The sequence below is a fragment of the Saccostrea echinata genome, unplaced genomic scaffold, assembly GCF_033153115.1.
Source record: "Saccostrea echinata isolate AGI-Se365-2 ecotype Australia unplaced genomic scaffold, CSIRO_AGI_Sech_v1 ptg000054l, whole genome shotgun sequence".
NCBI classification, from domain to species: Eukaryota; Metazoa; Mollusca; class Bivalvia; order Ostreida; family Ostreidae; genus Saccostrea; species Saccostrea echinata.
The window spans coordinates 69,414,805-69,437,866 of NW_026889803.1; the positions used below are offsets into that span (position 1 = coordinate 69,414,805).

At 33.4% G+C, this 23,062-nt stretch overlaps 1 protein-coding gene and 1 long non-coding RNA gene across 2 annotated transcripts; one reads left to right on the forward strand and one right to left on the reverse strand.

Moving 5' to 3' along the window:
* Positions 1-1,007: 1,007 nt before the first annotated feature.
* On the reverse strand, positions 1,008-18,172 carry LOC133205927 (uncharacterized). The gene is made up of 5 exons (XR_009723680.1): positions 18,081-18,172; positions 15,207-15,302; positions 11,028-11,132; positions 10,715-10,812; positions 1,008-1,715 (listed from the first exon to the last, which is right to left on the reverse strand). It is a non-coding gene; the product is annotated as an uncharacterized LOC133205927 (long non-coding RNA).
* Positions 18,173-20,719: 2,547 nt separating this feature from the next.
* LOC133205135 (uncharacterized) lies at positions 20,720-21,310 on the forward strand. Its single transcript, XM_061340878.1, has one exon. It carries the CDS (start codon positions 20,720-20,722, stop codon positions 21,308-21,310), a length of 591 nt encoding a protein of 196 aa, XP_061196862.1.
* The last annotated feature ends 1,752 nt before the right edge of the window (positions 21,311-23,062 follow it).

Below are 23,062 nucleotides of genomic sequence, written 5' to 3' on the forward strand. Positions count from 1 at the left end.
TAATGTATATCACCTGGATCCAAAATCTATGCAAGTTGGTCTGGGTTAGATTTAACTGCTCAATAACCCTGAAAATGTATGTTACATCCAGCATCAGAAGCAGGATACATCATCTATGTTTACTGATCACCAAAGAGTATATTGTTACTTTGAATGAACCTTCTCTAAAAAACTTGTCATTAATCCAGAAAATCTAAGTCAAATCAAGGATTGGTACCCTGAAACATTTACATGTACATACGTCATCTTTGCAGGTTTGTTCAACATAGAGTTTATAATTACATGAGAATAGGACTGCTCAAAACACTTAATCTTGTGGAGTCCCCCATGTGGCGCAAAGGATAGAGTTTGTAATCTAGAGTCGCGAGTAAGGATTTAATCCTTAAGTCTCAGGTTCAAATCCACTGGGGATGTGGGGACCAGTCCTTCAGATTAGACCATATAAACCGAGGTCCCCCCTAGCAGTTGATGTGGGCACAAAAAAGATCCCTTACTGCTCAAGGCCCTGAGTGCAAAGTATAGGTCAAATTTTGCAGCTCTCCACCAGCAAGTAGTGGCATCTCCATATGGATGAAAAATTCTTGAGAGGGATGTTAAACAACAATCAAACAAAAACAAAAAAAAAAAACACATGAGGAAAATGTAGATCAGGTCAAGCATCTGAAGTAAATCTGTTAATGTGCTTTAATCCATACAAATTTGTCCAGGTAGAGCTTAGGAATGAACCTTGCTCCTTAAATTTTAACTGGGATGACAATGCTAGGTATATAATAAGAACTCATCTAGACTGTACAGAAAAGCTAAAAAATATTTAGCAATTTCTTACTTGCATGATTTAAAAAAATCTGCAATCTAACAATGTTTCAAAAAAAAATTCAACACATTTTCTAATTTTCAACAAATTCAATGCACTATGAAACGATTTAACATTTCTTAACCACATACACTGTACTTAAAGTGCAATATACATGCATTATACTGTATGTTAAATCTTTACAGTTTTCTTCAAGTACTCTAATAGTATATGAAATATGAAGATTACCAACAGTGATCAAGCTTTAAAGTCCATTGAAATAATACATAATTAGAGCAGAGCAAACACAGACCTCTAAAAACACCAGGTGCAATGGAGGAGAAAGCATTTCCTGCCATGTGCTCCTTGACATGACTGGGCAAATGGAAAAATCCACAAACAATTCAGTGTAAACAATTTTGATGAAAAACATTAGTCAACATTCAACTTAATGATCGATTGAATTTGCTATAACAATTAATTTACACGTAAGTGTACACACATGTATGCATACTAGATGAATTATTTCATAATATCCAAAATTGGACAATAATAGTTTCTAATCTAGCTAGACAACAGGAAATTTTCATTATTACTTACATTACATGAAACTATTGAAGTCTGTGAGCTACAAATTATATCTAAAAATTATACACATTTTAACAAGTGTTTACAGTTTAGTGTATTTATTATACACAAATGATGACTTAGTAATTATGACATACTAGTAAAGTCCACAGATTGACTTCCAGATTTCAGCTCAAAGGCTTGAAGATTTTTAGTGGCTCTTTCATCATTTTTTTTTTCACTGAATATTTTCATTTTTATTTTCAAGACGCTGTTTTTGTTGAGGTCTTTTAGCAGCTTGATGCAATCCAAGAACTCCAAGGGCAATTTAAGAACTCCTGAATTTCTTTCTTACCTGGAAAAAATAAAAATTTAAAAGTTTAAAATATATTCAACTTACATGAAGAAAACTAGTAAAACTAGTGATAATGTAATAGACCTTTCAGATGTTCCAAAGCAGCTACATGTATCTAATTAAAAAATATAAAGTTTGAAGTATTTAGAGTCACCTGTACTCTGAACATGGGATATATGTATTTGACAGACAGATGAATGAATAGACTGATCACTATAGAGCACCTTAGTCTTTTTTCAATAATCTTTATATTAGTGAAAATCAAATAGGAACTAGAGTGTTTCAAGGAATGTATATGTCACCTGCTAGGTATCCTCATTAAAGAGGTAAATAAATCTAAGAGTGGTCAGCTATTAATTTAATATTAGCATGGAGGTTCATGCATTTGCCTGCAAGGTAAAAAAGGATCCAAAGTAAAAGACTGGGATAGAATCTGGCAATCAAAGAAAATATGGTTCCCCAGTCCTCAAATGAATAATTTAATTGAAATTATGAGGAATAACTATTTATCATTTTATTAATACACATGTAGGTGCTTCCAACAATCCTCGGAGGAAAGGAATTTCAGACTGTCTTTACTTTAATTGTCACTTTGTCAGTCAACACGATTCATTGTGGAATACTGATCCCAATGTATTTTCATAGTATTTAAATATAAGTTTGTGTGGTAACTGAATTTCATACAGTTTCAAAGTATAGTATCATGAGCTCAAAAACATATATAAATGCTAATTATCAAAACCCTGCCTCTCAAAATTTTGGAGATATAAGGTGTGACAGACGGACAGACAGACACCAGGTAAAGTGATCTCTAAGTGTCGTTCTGCTCTGCAGTTGACACAAAAATGAAAGTTAGTCAATTTTTGACCATGTATATCACTTCAGTGATGAAAGGAATGCTGAAGTGGTAAGTCTATCCTAATTATTTGAAAATACGGCAACCCTATTGGTCAGAATATAATACATATCCTGTCCAGCCTCAATTTCATTGACATAAAGCAGCACAAAACACGATTTGATTGGATGGTGCAACTTGTTTTTCTAGGGGGCGCTGTTGCAACCCAGGAAAAGAAAACAGGACTGGGGCTTGCCCCTAGGGGGCACTTACTGACCGGAAGTAAACAAACAACAGAAATAGCAATACACTAGAAATATGTCCATAGGACATGTATGCCTGCTGAGTGTATAGTAATGCAACATGAAATTTTGTGTTAGTGTATGAAGTTTGATGAGAATATCTTGAAAAGTTTCTTTAAAATTGAAATTGAAATCTTAAAAAAATGGATATAGATGATAAATTCTCACCAAATTATGTATAGATGCATAGCCTTAGATATCAATATTTTAAATGGTTTTAAAACCATGCAAAATGCAAATTGAAGGAAAGTGAGGTCAAGGTCACAGGAAAGGTCAAAAGTTTTTGAAATAGTTGAATAGGTCTTACTAATTATATATGTATCAGCATATTAAGTTTGATAAAAAATATCTTGAATGATTTCTTTAAAACTGAGCTAGTCACAAGCGTGGCGCCATGGTTAGAGCGTCTGCTCTAGAGTCGCGAAGTAAGGAGTTGATCCTTATGTCGCAGGTTTGAATCCCACTGTGGGACGTGGAGACCAGTCCTTCTGATGAGACCTTATAAACCAAGGTCCCGTGTCACAGTAGGTGCTGGCATGAAAAAGATCCCTCACTGCTCAATGGCCATGAGTGCAGAGTATAGCACAGAATTTGCAGCTTTCCACTGGCAAGTGGTGGCGTCTCCATACGAGTGTAAAATTCTCGAGAGGGCCTGCAGATTACCTGTTATGATTGCGCAGCTATGTTTAGGCTTCCCGAAGCTTTAAAATGGGCTCAAAACATAATATGTCATTGCGAGGTTGGTTTTAGTTTTAATTTAAAAGTATTGAACTTAAGTATTAACATATTTGTTATGATATCACATGACTTTGCTGATCACGTGACGGTCATTTATAATTTTTTGAAGTGTTTCATATAAATCGCTTCGGCGCAGTTGATTTACACAATAATTATTAACATTTTGTTATAAAAATAAGCTCATCGTATCCTTGTGTATCCGAAATGTGCTTGGGAAAAGTCATAGTATTACTTAGATACAAAATATTTCCAGAGAAATTCAACTTACCTACAAATTTGAGGGTATTTCCCACACAATATCGTAATCTGTATTAAAACAAAGCCAACACACATTTTTCCCAAGCAAGATTCAGTTAGAGAACAACCTCTTCTTACAGATTTCAACAAAAATTCTCAGATTAATCCTCATTCTTCACCTGCGCCAGACTCTTTTATACACACTAAATAAATTCTACCTCCAACCACGGGTATAAAACAGAGTACATTTCAAAAGTATATTTTTCATAAGCATTTTGAACATGCTGATCGAATTTCAATCAAGGGTAGGTAAGCAGTGTATTTTTAAAATATTCTGACATATACGACTTAAAAAAAACCTTTAACGACCCGTGAATTTTGCAATAGCTACCTAGCATTTTACATGCAGTTTCAAATAAAGTGTAAAGTTCATGACACTCTCCCCGTCATAACACCTCAAGATTTCAGTGACTTGACGTCATTTTCCATTATGACGTCATATTTTGGTAGTTCAGAGATGTGAAGGCACAGAGTGCACCTTGATATTCTACGGGAAGCCTAACCTACCTGCGTGACCAAAATCCCTACTAGGCTTTAAACTCTTCATTTTTGACCTGTATTTCGTCAAATAAGATTTTTCCAGTTAATTAAGGTAAAATTACTAATTGTTAAAACTGTAAATGATTTTTTTTTTTTTAACCTGAGCCAGATTTTTACTTTTCTAAAAAGTGTCTGTATTTGACTGTTGGTTCCACCTATCTCAAGGAAATGATCTGTAAAAGCTGGTAAATGTTAGAAATCATAATCTGTTCTCTATCTACTATAATCATGAGAAAAGGTATTGAAAATTAACAGATGGAGATAAAATCAGCAGTCATATTAAAGGCTTTTTTCAATAATCAATTTATTAGTGAAAATCATAAAAGTATTAGGCAAAAAGGAAAAATAAATGTTGTCATTAATTAACCTTGCATATCTCTACAATTTTCTGATAAGAAAATTATACCCGATGGATGCAATATAATCACCCTTTGCCTGCCCCTAAATTAAATTATGAAATTTTGATAGATTTTGATCTAGTAAGCAATTATTTAAAACAAGGTTCTTTTAGAGGTGCCTAGGGTCGAAATTCATAGAAAAAAAACTACAAAAAACGTGAAAACCTATTTCTATCATACTGGTTTATATTTATTACAAATGTCCTCATAGTCAGCATAGCCCAGAACGATAGACCGCAGACTCTCACCATGAACATTTTTAGTGTCCTGGTTCGAAACCATTTGTTGGCACATTTTTATTTTTTCAAACTTTTTACCTGTATAAACACTAAAGAACGAGTGCACTTATGGGCCCCGGTAAAATGTGACAAAATGAAGAATTAAATTAAGCATAATTTTCCATCTCAGATCATTAATTGATATCTAAACCATAAGATTCTACAAATTTTATCGCTGAAATTCATGAATATACAAAGAGCATAGCCATACAATGTGGTAGGGGTCAGCCGACATTCGTGATTTTTTATGGTAAATCGAGGACGGTCATTCATTTCAAAGCTTTTGTTTATTGTCAGCCTAACATTGTACAAACTTGTGCGATTGACAAAAAATGAATTATACATTTATAAAACTTGTGTGAAAGTAGGAAATTTGTACATGATTAGGCTTGTACTTAAAATATTAAAAATGTATGAAAAGTTCAATGTTTTTCCTATAACAAGCAAGAGCTGTTTACCTGTATGACCTATGTTGAACCCATCCGTGGAATAAATTATTTAAAATACTGGTAGTCACGTGAGTTCTACCCAGGTAAACATTCCTCAAAGATGCTCACTGTAAAACATAACCACGTTTTGTATCATTATATCGAAGTCAAGCCGCATAGAGAAGTTTGTATGTATTTGGTTTTAGGAACACGGGATGGTTAGGAGAGTTTAGTGTCGTTAAAATGTCATCATAAATAAAAGTGTCAAACATTTTTAACATTCATGCAAGACAATGGTACTGGTATTGAAAGCCACCTAAATACACTTTTTTTCATTTTAAAATTTAAAGGAACTAATGTTAATAGTTATTGTATGATTTCAAACGCAAGCATGCAAATTTCTTAGTTTGATCACTATGGATACAGGTATCTATACAACTTCATTCGATTTTTTTCTCGGGTAAAATAGCACAAGAAGTATCATTCGGCAAAAGTGGATGCTCTTGTGTATCGAATCAACTGAGAGATATAAACCCCGTATGCAGGTGATGAAGGTATATTGCTGAATAAGTAAGGGAAGTTGACGATTGAAAAGTTAAAGTCATCACGTTTATCATAAAGCTTGGTTGTTAGATTACCATTAATGTAGAACTAAAGCAATACATGAGAAACAAGAAACTACACACATGTGACCTAAAGTCAGTGACTGGAACATATATCGGTAAGCTTTTTCTAAAGACTGAAACCAATATTGGTCCTATAGGTCATCTCATATTTTTAACTAGAAGTGTTCCTTTGATATACTATATTTTACTTAATTTCTATAGACATACTATACCCTGAAAAAAAGGAGGAAAACAGGAACTACCTGTTTAAATGACCCCGACCACCGAGGTTAATCTAAAGTTTGTCCCTGCCTACCTGAAAAACAGACTGCCTCGGGCAGTCTACTCTGGTTATGAGATGCTAAATGTTTAATATTTACAATTAAATGCTTATATTTACATTTTTAAATTCATGATAGATTGAGAAAGTCGATAAAATCATTTCTATATTAAGGCTGTATACTGTATAGGGGGAAAATAACTTGCGGTGTTAATATTTGCTATATTCACGGTGTGAATAAATCCGTGAATTCAAGAAACAGTGAATAAGTTTTCAATAACCTACATGTTATATTTGGAAATTTGAGAATAGACTACGATATCATAGGTAAATATACGTGCAGTGCATGGTCATTTCAGTAATTACGAATCGTACTTGTCATTCAATTATTTTAATTAAAATGCTTGAAATTAATTTAGATCACCCAGCAGATAATAACCTGTATTTGTTTAAAAAAAAAAAAACTGTTTTAATAGCCAACGCTACATGTTTCATCAATCAAAACACTAGGGTCATGGGTTTTGAATACCCGTACGTAACTATGTTACGACGTGTATTTGTTACCTGCATTATCATGTTTTTATCGACATTTTGGTTTTAAAAAATCATTCAAATAACTATTGAACTTGCTGATGTATATATAAATCTACCCTGTTGTTCGTGAAGTGAATACATAACGCAGATTAATGCCTTCTAGCTATGCTATGGATTAAACGGATATAGACATTGAAGGGAGGTACATGTAACCTTAGTTATATACCGATTCTGCGAATTCAACAAACCGCGATCGTGTCAGAGGAGAGAAAAACATGAAAATTACAACCCCTGAAATTAATCCCCTATACAGTACTTCAACCGAGAAATTAGTTGAAACTGGTTCCAGAAAAGAAGCTGAAAATGTTCAATAGTTTACAGACAATACTTGACACATGATGACTGAACAAGAACAGATAGCAATAAGTAATTTAAATGACTCAGGTGAATTATAACCTGTTCTTAGATCCATCTTTTTTCTAATACGAGGGTTGATCCAAAAGTTCATGGAATTTAATTATTTCTAAAATTTTATTGTGATTTGATGAAAGCAAACAATAGGCATATTTATAATATAGAGTCATTATGCAACAATACTGGAAAATTTCACCACGTTCCAATTACCAATAAGGTCACATGAGCTTTCTGAACACTGATAGTTGTAAAATCCGGGGAAGACTTCGACGTAACGTCAAGTATGTCATGTCATGTTATAGGAGCATCTCACCCTCATGTTCAATTCAACTAAGTAATTCTACAGAATATTCTGCCTTTTTCTCTTTTTTTCTCTCAAGAAAAGCCTGGGTATCCACCAATCGACTTATCTTTATATTACACTCATATTTCAAAAATACTCCCCATCTTTCCATATGATGTTCCAATTTCAGTAGCAAAGTCAAGCACAGTACGTCAGTGGTCAACATCCATCAACGCTTAATTTGTCTACGAGAAAAACAGACCCTCCAAAAGCAGCCACACCTTTAATCGACCTCCATGGAAGTTCTATTGTTCTTAAATTTCTCACACCACTGGAAAATCAGTTGCTAAATGCATTTTTCTCCAGCCTGTATCAGTAGTATACCCCTTTAAGTCAGAGTCTTCCTAAGATTTTAACAAAACTTATAACTTGACTGAAATGTGACGTTCTCTAACAATTAAAAGATGAACAAGAAATCATCAACTAATAATCTAAATATCAAGTTAAATCAGTAAAACTCTCACAGACAGGTATATTAGTGGCCAAGCAATCGTAATAATGACAAAATTCTCATTTTATTTGCCACTTAGTGCAGGTTTTTTCTTATATCACGTATTAAGAATTAAAATGATAATGAACAAGTAAATGTCTCCCCTGCATTTTAAAACATCCTTTGCTATGGCAACTGCCATAGAGTTACTATCATTAATATTTAAAATATTTTTTTATTAAAAAAATTCTACAACATGTACAAGTGTCTATATTTTTATTTGTAATTTTCAACCACTTTCACTAATAAATAAATAAAATAAGAAGAAATTCCATGAACTTTCGGATCAATCCTCGTACATGTCAGTCATTAAATTTATATTATATACAGTATGCATAAGGGAGACCAAATGTATTATTACTGCATTAAGGAGACCAACCACTATCCATATGTAAATCAGTATTCAACCACTTTCACTAATAAAAAAATAAAATATGAAGAAATTCCATAAGCATTTGGATCAACCCTCGTACATGTCAGTCATTAAATTTATATAATATACAGTATGCATAAGGGAGACCAAATGTATTATTACTGCATTAAGGTGACCAACTACTCTCCACATGTAAATCAGTATTCAACCGCTTTCACTAATAAATAAAAAAAAATATGAAGAAATTAGTGATGAGACATCGGTTAATTTTCATAATCGATCATCGGTTGGAATTAGTTACTGCTTCTGATGCGATTTCATGATTATAATTGGATTTCTTCATAGTTTTGTATACAAAAAGCAGACTATTACAATAATTTCATTTATTTCATTAACATGAATATATAAAATACATAATATATTATTTTCTTTGTTGTTTTGCTTCTTTTACACTTTCTAGACCTAAAAATATTTACAGTGGACACCCAACATGGCTGCCAAGAGGCAGAAAACGAACTTCAAAAAGTTGTGGGGGGAATTGATCACTCTATATTTAAGGTAAATGTTGACTAAGTTGCATATTTTATATCTCAAATAAAAGATACAATTAATATTTTCTGAATAAAAAGAATCAGCTGATTGATCAAACCAAAGAGCAAACACAGATTTGGCAGAAAAAAAATTCACCCGGGGGTAAATTGAATGGGTCGGTCGGGTTATTACAGGAAACAAAAATAATTTTATTTAGGCCCTATATATGCATCTTCGGTTCTTAATCACCTCTGCTTCGTGCTAGTTGGCTAGTATCAGATGCAGATGCCATTTTCTTTCATTAAGAAGAAATAAATTTTAAACCAGAAATGGATAATTCCGGAATGTATTGTATTAGAAGTATGTTTCCGATGATCGATTATGAAAAACTATAATCGATCATCGGAATCAGTAGCATTTTTTTTGTCGACAATCGATGTTTTCTGATTATCGGTACAACACTAGAAGAAATTCCACGAACTTTTGGATCAACCCTCGTACATGTCAGTCATTAAATTTATATAATATACAGTATGCATAAGGGAGACCAAATGTATTATTACTGCATTAAGGAGACCAACTACTATCCACATGTAAATCAGTATTCAACCACTTTCACTAATGAATAGATAAAATATGAAGAAATTCCATGAACTTTTGGATCAACCCTCGTACATGTCAGTCATTAAATTTATATAATATACAGTATGCATAAGGGAGACCAAATGTATTATTACTGCATTAAGGAGACCAACTACTCTCCACATGTAAATCAGTATTCAAAACTTGAGATTTTAATACCCTAATAATTTACATGTTTAGTTACATGAACTAAATCTATTTACCTTTGTCATAACGCAAGAACTGTTTTACATTCAGCCAACTTTAACATTACACATGCATACAGTGTATGCCATGCATTAGGAAGACCAGATGCATTACTTCAACATTAAAGAAACCAACTACAATGGAACAATTAGACAGTATTCCAAAAAGTTCATTCCAATACCATAGTAATTTCCCTTAATTTGTTTGTATTTAGATGACTTAAATCAATTTATCTCAGCCAGAATTGGAACAAAAAAACTAATCATAAAAGTGGCCAAACACATGAACAGACAGATGGACATGATGATTCCTATGCTTATATACTCCCAAAGTTGCCAAAGTAGAGCAGATGCAGTGGTTAGAGCGTCTACTCTAGAGTTGCGGAGAAAGAAGCTGATCCTTACATTGCGAGTTTGAATCCCGCTGTGGGACGTGGAGACCCGTTCTTCAGATGAGACAGAGGTATTAACCGAGGTCCCATGTCACAGTAGGTGCTGGCTCGATAAAGATCCCTCAATGCTCAATGGCCGTAAGTGCTGAGTATAGGACAAAAATTTGCAGCTCTCCACTGACAAGTGGTGGCGTCTCCATATGAGTGAAAAATTCTCAAGAGGGACGTTAAACAACAAACACTCTACACCCAAAACTTTGTTTGCAGAAGATTTTGTGATACATGCTTTACAAGTATACATATTGTTCATAAGGGAATAAAAATGCTATAATATATCATTAAGGAAAGCAACTGAAATTAAATGTGCACTTCTAATTGAACTAAACAAAATTACCCTTTGTCAGAATGTAGATTTATAAACAGAAAGGCTGTTTTTCTTCATTTTTTCCATGTCAGATTCAGACTGTTCTTGAAAAAATTCTGGCATTCACCCTGTAAAAGTGAACAGTGCAGATAATAAAGAGATTCTAAATAAACTGCATAATATTTAAATGATCCACTTAAAAGGGATAACAAATGCATTTAACTCCATCAAGGAGACCAACTGATATCCATATATATATATAAATCAGTACATGTATTTTAATTGTGATATTTTAATATCCTAGTAATTTACATGTTTAGTTTCATGAAATAAATCTAGTTACCTTTGTCCAATGACCAATGAGCACAAGCACTGATTTTTCCTCTTTTTTCTTAACGGAATCACCAGGGCCAGTCTGCGGTCCATATGATTCTGGCATATGTACACTCTGTAAAATGCATATTTGTACCATGTACAAGCATATGAACAATATTTCTATACTACATACAGGCATCATTAAACTTAATAATCTTTTTTTTCCAAAATTCATTATTCATAGTGTTTTGCTGTTAGCAAAATTCAACAAAAACTATACCGTATATATACTTGCCTATAAGGTGGTCCACCTATAAGTCAGTTGTATTTTTTGAGGTTATTTTGGAGGGATTTGCTATTGACCCGCTTATAAATTGGTACAACTTTTTGCCAGAATCAATTGACAATTTCAAATCAATGCTCTGATGTTTTAACCTGGTTTCAAAATACTAATCTTTTTATGACTCACCTATAAGCTGGACATAGAATATATACAGTACCTGCATTATACATGCATTAGGAAGACCAAATGCATTATTGCAATATTAAAGAGACCATTGTGGCAAATGAAATCAATGTATGAATTGTATTCAAAACTACGGGTGTACTAATTTGTCTGAAGTATATCATGATATAATGTGATACACAAAGACTTTAACAGGATATGTACATATACATGTACCCACATGCCTAAATGTAACAACAGGAATTATCGTTCTACAATAATTTATTGAAATTGCCAATATGAATAAACAAAAGCAAACTTTGTTTCGATTGTATGAACTTTAAGTTTTCTTTTTCCACTACGGTCAGATAATCTAACTATCCCCCCTGGTTGGCTACCGGGTCCTTCGTTAGACTGCCTTATCGGACATGATATTTACTGAAGATTTGATTTTTGGTACTGACTTTTATACTCAAAATAATGTCTTTAATTGTTTAATTTCTTGAGGTCAATATCACTTTGATGTGTTCAGTGTTTACTTTGATATGTAATGATGTGTATAAGCGTGTATTTTCGATAATTTAAATTTCTAGTACAGTAATCGTCCCCAAGCTGCTGTTTCATTATCGTGTCATAGTATCTCTGAGAGTGCATTTTATTAACACCTCCAAATCACCTGGCCTGTGTAATTAAATTTAACTACCAAAAACAACAGCTTGGGACTAATAAGGTGTGATTATCAGCAATGGTCCCATGAAGCCTGTGCTAGACCTAACGGAAACGTTCAACAGACCGTAAAATTAGCATAATGGGATTATTGTGTACTAAGGTGTGAATTCAGTGGAGCGAGAATTTGTTGAATTTCGAGATAACGCATGTGTTTATAGCACTTGGGACCGTAAATCTACTTCGAGATAAGCGAGGTATTCGAGATTTCCGTGTTCGAGATACCGGGGTTTTAAAATCATAAATATAAAAAAAACGGCTGGGACCGTTGATTCACTTCGAGATATCCGTGGTATTCGACATACCGGTGTTCGAGATACCGAAGTTTACCTGTATATCGATACATATCTAGATTAATGAATATATCGTATCAAAAACAAGAGGCCCATGGGCAACAACGCTCACCTGAGCACATTGGCTAGGAAAAAGCACAAATCACTTCAGTATTGAAAAGTTTAAAGGGGAGGGGGCTTGGATTTTGAACTACCTGAGGATGCTTCCATATCAATATAACAAATGGCTTTACTGTTCTTGAGCAGAAGATTTTTAAAGATTTTTTTCCTATATATTCCCTTGTTAAAAATTTGATTCCCCACTGTGGACCCTCCCTACCCCCCCCCCCCCTCCATCATTTGAACAAACTTGAATCTACACTACCTGTGGATGCTTCCATATCAATATGACTAAACATGGCTTTTCTGTTGATGAAAAGATTTTTTCCTATATATTCCTATGTAAAAATTTGATCCCACATTGTGGCCCCACCCTACCCCTGGGGTTTATGATTTGAACAAACTTGAATCTACACTACCTGAAGATGCTTCCATATCAGTATGACAAAACATGACTTTGCTGTTCTTGAGAAGAAGATTTTTGAAGTTTTTTCCTATGTATTCCTATGGAAAACTATGATCCCCCATTGTGGTCCCACCCTACCCCCAGGGGTCATGATTTGAACAAACTTGAATCTACACTACCTGAGAAAGCTTCCATATCAATATGACAAAACATGGCTTTGCTGTTCCTGAGAAGAAGATTTTTCAAGTTTTTTTTCCCTATATATCTTTATGTAAAACTATGATCCCCCATTGTGGCCCCACCCTACCCCCAGGGGTCATGATTTGAAAAAACTTGAATCTACACTACCTGAGGAAGCTTCCATATCAGTATGACAAAACATGACTTTGCTGTTCTTGAGAAGAAGATTTTTGAAGTTTTTTCCTATGTATTCCTATGTAAAACTTTGATCCTCAATTGTGGCACCACCCTAACCCTGGGGGTCATGATTTGAACAAAGTTAAATCTACACTATCTGAGAATGCTTCCATATCAATATGACTTAACGAGGCTTTGCTGTTCTTGAGAAGAAGATTTTTCATTTTTTTTTTTCTGTATATTCCTATGTAAAATTTTGATCCCCCATTGTGGCCCCACCCTACCCCTGGGGGTCATGATTTGTATAAAATTTAATCTACACTACCTGAGAATGATTCCATAAAAAAATGACTAATTGTGGCTTTGTTGTTCTTGAGAGAAAGGTTTTTAAAGATTTTTTTCTATAAATTCCTATGTAAAATTTTGATCCCCCATTGTGCCCCCCCCCCCCCCGCCCGGGGGTCATGATTTTGTACAAACTTGAATCTACACTACCTGAGGATGCTTCCATATAAATTATGACTAATTGTGGCTTTGTTGTTTTTAAGAAAAACAATTTCAAGATTTGTCCTACATATTTCTATGTAAAACTTTGATCCCCCATTGTGGCCCCACCCTACCCCTGGGGGTCATGATTTGAACAAACTTGAATCTGCACTACCTGAGGATAATTCCATATCAATATGCCTAATTGTGGCTTTGTTGTTCTTGAGAAAAAGATTTTTAAAGATTTTTTCTATATATTCCTATGTAAAACTTTGATCCCCCCTTGTGGCCCCATCCTACCCCTGGGAGTCATGATTTGAACAAACTTGAATCTACACTACCTGAGGATGATTCCATATCAATATGACTAATCGTGGCTTTGTTTTTCTTGAGGAGAAGATTTTTAAAGATTTATTCCTATATATTCCTATGTAAAACTTTGATCCCCCATTGTGGCTCCACCCTACCCCAGGGGGTCATGATTTGAACAAACTTGAATCTACACTATGTAATGAAGGTCTCACCTAAGTTTCAACTTTTACAGCCCAGTGGTTCTTGAGAAGAAGATTTTTAAAAGATACCACTAAATTTTCACTTATTCTTAATTATCTCCCCTTGAAAGAGGGTGTGGCCCTTCATTTGAACAAACTTGAATCCCCTCTACCCAAGGATGCTTTGTGACAAGTTTGGTTGAAATTGGCCCGGTGGTTCTTGAGAAGAAGATGAAAATGTGAAAAGTTTACGACAACGACGACAGACAACGGACAAATTTTGATCAGAAAAGCTCACTTGAGCCTTTGGCTCAGGTGAGCTAAAAATAACTTAATTCCAATACATTTTGGGCAGGCAGTTTTTTTTATGTAATTCTGTGAAAAACTTGGGAATTTCAATCACCAAAGATGATCAAAAATGACATAATCATTAAGGAGGTAGCACATCTTAAATGATTATTACAAAATCATAAAAATACATAGACAACTTTACTTAACATGTTGATTTTACAGTCAAGAAAAGTTTGAAATTGAAGTGTAATTTTTAAAGACGGTGAGACAAAAATTAAAAATGAGAAAAAAACAATTATTATTTTTATAAAATTCATGCATAATGATTTATAAGACTTTTTTGATAGAATTGTTAAAGAATTCAATATATTGCATATCGCATTAAAAAATGTCTTTCTTTCTTTTTTTTTTGCTCAATACACAGCCCTAGCAAAAATGATATACAACAAGGACTTTGATTGGATTATTAACATTCATTCGATTGATCATAATTATTAACTGTTATTGCACTTTCATTTTCAAAATGTTGTTAGGTACATTGTTTGTTCACTCTTTTGCATTGATATTATAATTTTATAAAAGAGTATTTTAGCAGAAAAAATTATCAATTTACCTTTCTTGGAATAAAGACATGTTGACCCTTGAGCTGAGATTTTCTCTCTTTCCATAGATTTGTTACACTGGGGTCCACATGATTCTAGCAGAGACCCTGTAAAAAAGGACTTAACTATGGAAAAGCATGAAGAATATATGCCTATTATACATATCTTAAATTCTAATGAAAACAATGTTTTTTAATTAAGATCCATATATTTCTAATGATTGACATAATACAAATTCAAAATAAAATATGCATGTCTATATTATACACTGTACCTTAAGCAGACCAATTGCATTATTACATCCTTCAGGAGACCAACTTAAATCAATGTTTGAGAACTACTTGTGAGAACAATAAATTTGTCTACTTTACAGTACTAAATGTACATGGAATCTATAGGATCATGTTACTTTAATTCACCTGCCTTAGTTCAACACAGTAATCTAACAAAGAAATTGAGCCAAAACAACATTTTAAGACTTTTTGAACAGTGCATGTTCCTATCATTTCAAAACCATTACCAGTAAAAATGCTAATACATGTATAGGAAAATGATGACAATTAATTAATATTGTACTTTCAGGTATATTAGATGAATTAATCTGATTCGTTAAGAAACATTTGTTAAAAAGCACTATTATCCGCTGAATAATGAAGCCACGCCCAGTGTCGCAACAGTCAACATTGCTTGACGACGGGTGATATTCCAAAAAATAGTGACTGCGCAGATTTATGCGCTCAAGGTTCACTATTATTTGTATTTGTATAAAACATTCAGTATAATATAATAAATATTGCATGTAGTAAAATTTTCACCCCTCGAAAACCAAATACGTCAAAAAGGGGATGGGTTTCTTTTCCAACTTCTACATAGTTTCGCCCCTGCAAAAACTGGTATAGACCTTGGAAATGTTTAAACGGGCTAAGAGAAATCAAATGCATCAAGAGTACTTAATTGTTTTTACCCAAGTTACATGCCAAAAAAGATTCAGAGAGACGTCACATAAAGTTAACGTTGATTTGAACTGAAGTTAGGGTGTCAAAAGTCATTCACGTCCAAAAGTGACATTGATCATGTGTGGTAGATAATAAACTCCTACGGGCTAAATATGCTGCCATAATCAAGTGAGGATCTTTCCCTAATCCTATATATAAATCCATTTAGTACAATATTATATGCACTTAAGCAGCTGTTTATGACATTGTAAAATTATATAAACAAGACCGGTTTATATAATTTATATCAATTTATATAATTAATAATATAATTTATGTAATTTTATCAAGATAAGTGTATGGGGTAGAGGGAGCAGACATTGAGAATCAATGTTGTCGGACCTCATGAAACTAAACTAACAGTCTTCCAAATAACCCGGGAGTCCAATGCCAGGGACCTGTTAAATTTGCAGCCGGGCATGTAAAAATTGCCAAATTACATGTCCGAAGAGGGCATATGTGAATCTTCTTTCATTGTACGATCTTTACTTGCCATTTACTCTGTCCTACCCCCATTATTCGCTTAAACGTTGCTATATGTAATGTCGATGGATTGCCTGTCTACATTCTCGATACGACCTGTCAAATGATTGTCAATCTAATCATTGAAGTGTTTAGTTTAACCTATTTGTTTTCTCGAAGTTGCTTGCTAAATTATGAGATGTTCATCAATGCCACATACTGTGGCACTACTCATGATCCCATTTCTGAAATTCAGTTCAGCTAAACCGGCCAACAAATGACCAGCATGCAACTCAAAAGTTATTTATGAACAAAAACGCTTTAGAAAATGGCAATCACAGGCCATGGTTGGTTTACGACGCTGAAAAAATTAATACAAAACCTTTATACCTAATGGGTTTTTTTTGTTGCGCAATACTGGTAAATGTAAGAATTTTGAGTAGGACATGTACAAATTTGAATGGGCTGGGTAAAAATGATAGGTCTACATGCCCGAAGGGCATGTGCTGAAAAAGAATTGTTGTGAAGACTGAACTAAAGCGACAGCACCAGGTGATCATATAAAGTCCCCTTTATTACATAATAATTTTGGCAAATTATGAACACATCAAGCTAAAATTTCCAACATATCTTAACGGTGAGAATTTTTATTTTTTAAGTTGAAACCTCGTGACCTGTGAAAAAAATGAAATTTGTATCCCATCTAAAGTCTTAAAATGTGTCAAGGTAATTTTCGATACAAATTTGCGGTTGGGGTTATAAATGAAGGATAAAACCAGAGACCTCGGAATGGAATACTCGGAAGTCTCTGGTTTTATTCTACCCCCAACTGGAAGTTGTATCCCATCTAAAGTCTTAAAATGTATCGAGGTAATTTTCGTGGAATCAATGAGTGCTTTACAATAAAGAGACTCGACCAGAGATGTCTGAAACGATTTATTTGACAAGAAAAAAGTCTCTTGAAGCGAACGATGTCATTTTAAAGTAGGTTAATGATTGATAATGATACATGAACAAAATACGAGCTTGAAGCGGGGGTGCCTGAAATTGAGTTAGATACCTTGTGGTAAAAATAAGTAGGGGTGCACCGTATATGAAACAAGTGCCTGTGATTGATAGTCTGAAATTTCTCTTCACCTAAATATTAAAAGCTTGCAGTGATCGCTATAAATCTATACAACAGTCAAGTTACATATGGTAAACTAACATAAAAACAAGATTACAACAGCCATGATTACAGAAGGTATATTTTGAAGACTCCAGGTCAGTTGGTGAATGTAAACAGGTAAACACACGTGGGACAGTCACCGCAAATATGAACCACAAAACGACTTATAACATTAAAATGTAAATATTCATCTGCACACAGATTTTTGCATAATAATAATAATTTTTAAAAGTGTAAATTAAAATATAAAATAAACAAACCTCAAACCTTGTAACAAGGCTTGTTTCCCTACAATCTTATTCTGGTTCTCTGTGGTTAACTGAAAATGCAGGGAACCAGGCTGCGTTATTAGCTCGTACACAGATTTGTTGATACGAATAAACCTATAAACATATATACGAAATAAAATATTATCATAAAAAATGAAGAATTTCAAATTGCTTGAAAAATTATCTTTATGTAGTTTATAATAAATGGTTGTAATTGTTTATTAATTTCTATCTATCCATTAAAATTTGATACGTATATCAGCTTAATATGTATCCGTCTGAACAATTATTGTTATTAAACTCCCTGTCACATCTTCATAGTTAAGCCTGTAAGCATGGTAAGTAAGAATCAATTTCAGTTGAAGGGGACCAAAACCAAACATTTTTCAGTTTCATTTGGTGGGGAGGGGGGATATAAACCTCAAATGATTATTTTATCTCTGTCACTGAACTGCTGAAAATAATGAAGGGAACTAGGCTGCGACAATGATTTGTTGACAGAATTAAAATACGAAATAAATTATGATCATACATACGAAATAAAATAATTTCATGAAAAAATGAAGAATTTCCAATTGCTTAAAAAAAAAGAAGCTTTTCATGTATGTGATTTATAATAAATGGTTGTACTTTTATATTTTCTATATATCCATTAAAATTTCACAGTATCAGTATTTCACTATTTGTAAACATTAACAATAATATTAAATAAATGTTACACTCACTGTGGCCTTGACTGAGTTACTGTCACATATTCATAATTAAATGAGAATATTCCCTTCCGTAAATATTGCTATATATATCTGAACTGTTACCAATTCATCTTTCTTTGGTGAAAGAAAACCTCAGGGATGGAGAATAGGCCCGTACGTAATTTAGTTGGAAGGGGGGGGGGGGAGCACAACCAAACAACATTTTTCAGTTTCAGGTTGGGGGAGGCTACAAACCAAAAAAATTTTTAATAAGCAAAAGAAAAATACATTATCAGAGGTTATTATTGAGGGGGCCCAAAAGCAAAAGAAAAATAGATCATCAGAGGTTATTATTGAGGGGGCCCAAGCATAAAGGAGCAATGTTTTCTATAGTATACCTAAATTTCAGCAAAATTACAGGGGGCCTGCCCCCCCCCCCCCCCCCCGTTCCTTCAGCCATGTATTGTATCAAATCTGCTTCACCCTGATTCAGATTTTTTTTACAGCATATATATTCTATTAGCAGAGGACCACATTATATTAATAAACAATTATTAAATTACAGCTATTTTTTTCTTACAGGGTCTGTTTCATTTATACTATATCATGATGAACATGTCCTGCATGATGTTTACAGAAAGTTTAATTTAAATTTTTAAGCTCGAAATAGCTGCGTCAACTTGCGAGACTATTTTTTCAACCTTCGGCCTAATCTTTAAATATTTAATTTGTTTGTGGACTTGCATAAAAGAATTAAAAAAATATAGGGGCCTATCATTTAACTTTATTTCGAATTTTCTTCAGGATTTTATATACCGAACTATAGTCTAACGATTATTTAAAATCATACCTTTTCTCTTGAAAGCTAAATTACTAGGCAAAAAAAAAAAACAACAACAAAACCAAACGAATGTTTGTCTTGTGTATTCTTAATTACAACTTATTACTGTATCATTTTAGTTACTTACCCAAATTTCTCAACATCCATGGTGTTCAGAGGTCATTTTCTGAAAACTGAAGGGGCATTCCGATGGCATTCGGAACAAATGACGGAAAGCACTTGCTAAGAATTCAAAACATGGTTCATAAATTTACAATATTTTTCCTTTTTAGGTTTTTAACATAAAACATGGAAAAATAAGTTAAAGAAACACTCATTTGAACAAATCAAAAGCGGAAAAAATATATATGCTAGATTTTTTGTTTAATTGCATGTTTTTCATGGTCTCCAAAATGCAGAAAAATTATCCTTTGAAATTATACGTAGGTTATAAATTCTTTTCTTTTTTAGGGAAGATGACAGAAATTAGACAACTTTTGAATGTTAAATAACAGAGTTAAAGATTAATAATATTTAATGGCAGACTGTTTATTTATCTATAAAAAGACATTTGCAATACTGATGAGGTCAAAATAATAGGGAGACCGAAAAAGGTCGCCTTAATCCAGTGGTCTCCCTAAGCCAGAAAATATATCCTCCTTGGTCTCCTAAAGCCATATGTCATATATATATATATATATATATATATATATATATATATATATATATATATATATATATATATATATATATATATATATTATTATTATTATTATTATCATCATTATTATATTACATATTTTATGTTTCAGGGGTGCAGTCGACCAAAAAAAAAAAGTGCAACTTGTACACAAAAAATGTTGAAGATTTTGAAAGTGTTGAACATGACAGAAAGTCCTAACTTTGTTTCTGTGTCTCCAAATAAAGAAAATATTAAGTACATACTTAAAGAAATTGAACACAATGTGGAGTCATCAATGTTTTGGCTGGTTGAACGACTTTTGAAATACAAAGAGAAATTTCCAAGGACACTTGTGTATTGAAACTCCATAAAGGATGTTTCTCTCATTTACAATTACATAATTTCTGAGGTTCCAGGACTGTCAAGACACATAGAAATGTTTTATTCAGAGTCAACTAAAGAGACAAAACTTAGAGTAATTCGTCAACTGACTCAAAAAGAAGATTTCATGTTGAGAGTTGTCGCGACAAGTGCCTTAGAAATCGGTGTAGATGTTGTGGAATGCCATAGTGTTGATTTGTATGGACCCCCACCAACCCTGGTGGGCTTGCTCCAAGAATGTGGTCGAGTTGGACGAGATGGTAAAGACTCTGTCGCATTTATTCTACATCACTCTTATCAATACCAAAACACGGACGAGGAACTGAAGACAGTAGTAAAATCAAGCAAATGCAGGAGAATGGCTATTATGACAAACTTTATTTCAACTACTGAACTTACTGTAATTGGGAATATTAATAGTGAATTGGCAAAACACTCATGCTGTGATTTCTGTGAAAAATGCTGCAACTGTGGCAATTGTAGTAAATTTAAACTGATGTTAGAGAAGTGTGTTGAGGAGGACATTGAATATATCCATTTTGATTCTGACCTCAGTGATGCTGATAGTGATGACACAGTTTTATATTATGAATTTGATTTCCTCGGATCAGCTGAATCAGACACAGAGCTTTTAGAATGTACCTGAACACTTGTATTTTAAAATATAATTAAATAGATATACTTTCTTTTGTCTTAAACATATCTTTTTATCACACATGTTAAGGCCACTTATGTTTGTTATTGATTATAACATCCCACAGTGGGATTGGAATCAATGATGAAGGGTCATCTCCCATCTTATGATCAAAGGGAGAGGCCCTCTCTAGCCCTTGGCAAATTCAACCATATATTGAGGATTATCATTTACAAAAAAATAACTTGCAATTAAGTTTATTATACATCAGACAGCGATCAATATTACAACTTAAGTTTCACATGAACATATCATATGATATTAATGATTTGATTTAAAATACTTATGATAAAATGTCATACAACATGATATGATTATGATGAACCCCAGCAAAAATATTTACAATGTACAGGTCTCTCTCATAACCTGTTGTAAAAAAAGGGGGGGGGTACTGAACTTTGTTGATAATCACTTGGTGAAGAAATCACATTCTTTTATTGCCCAAAGTCTAAATGGAAGGACAGGCTTATGTCTGTGTATCATCATAGCAAGGTTCTTCTAACATGATTCATAAGGATTTCCTTCTGATAAAATGTCCTTGCATTCCAGTTTCGGCCTTCAATCTGCTGTGGTGCGTTCACATGTAAGAGCTCTTTTGTAACTTTTTTCACATTCTCTAGGTAAGACGGTTCCTTGTGGAATCCTTTCCGTTTTCTCACATCGCAAATTGTGTCAAAGTGCTTGGAAGCATTGATTAGATGAGGGAATTCTCTTGAATGAGTTAAAATGCTGTCCTTCGTTTGGAAACCAGAGCAGGTAGCTTTGGTATCTCTGCTGACAAGCTCAACAGATTCATCGAGTGCCATGTTACGGTTTTTGCCTCCACTGATCTTTTATGTAGTCAACTTGAATAGACACAGAATGTAATTGTAAAGTTCATCACCACATGCATCTTTGCTTCTGGGGGAGCTCTTAGAAGGCGAATGAGAATGTAATTTTAGTTCTTGAGATTGAAGACTACCAATGTAGGTGTATGGACCTGAATTTCCCGTTAATGTAATTTCCAGTCCAATAATTCTCCTCATGATTGGGGTCAGCCACTTCCCTTATTTCATGACATATATCATTGTTCAAAAAGAACCATTTTCTGAAAATTTTACAGCTAAAATTATCTAACCACTTGATTTTCTCATCATTTTCTAATGTTTCCCAATCGCACGGTATAGGAAGTTCCTGTTCCAATGAATTCAAATTCACTTCTTTAAGAAACAAAGCACAACATATGCCATCAAATATTGTGTAAAAAGCTTTTTGTAGGCTAGATAAGAGTTTTTTACATCAGCTTTTACATCCCTTGCATTCAAAAGGTTCTTAAAATAGCATGCAGTACACCTATCCTTCGCAGAACCAGTGTCGAATGTCAGCTTGCTGATAGCCTAGGAAAGAAAAAAATCAACAATAATGCTATTAAGATATCATTAGGAAACAAGATTATCAGAGAATTCATTTATCCCTTCTTAAAGACAGAATAAAAAAGATAGACCTCAAGAAATACAGGAAAAGCAAGGAAAGTTTAAAAATATTGCATCTTTTAAAGCAATAAATAATTTCCAAGTAGAATATACAGTTTTGTAGAGTTTCATAATAAACACTCAAAATCAAAAAGGGCCATTCTTATATTATAGGTGGTCAACATGTTAAATTCCATTGCAAAAGCTAAAAGAGTACTAAAGATATCATCTGAAAACCCCTTTCCATAAGATA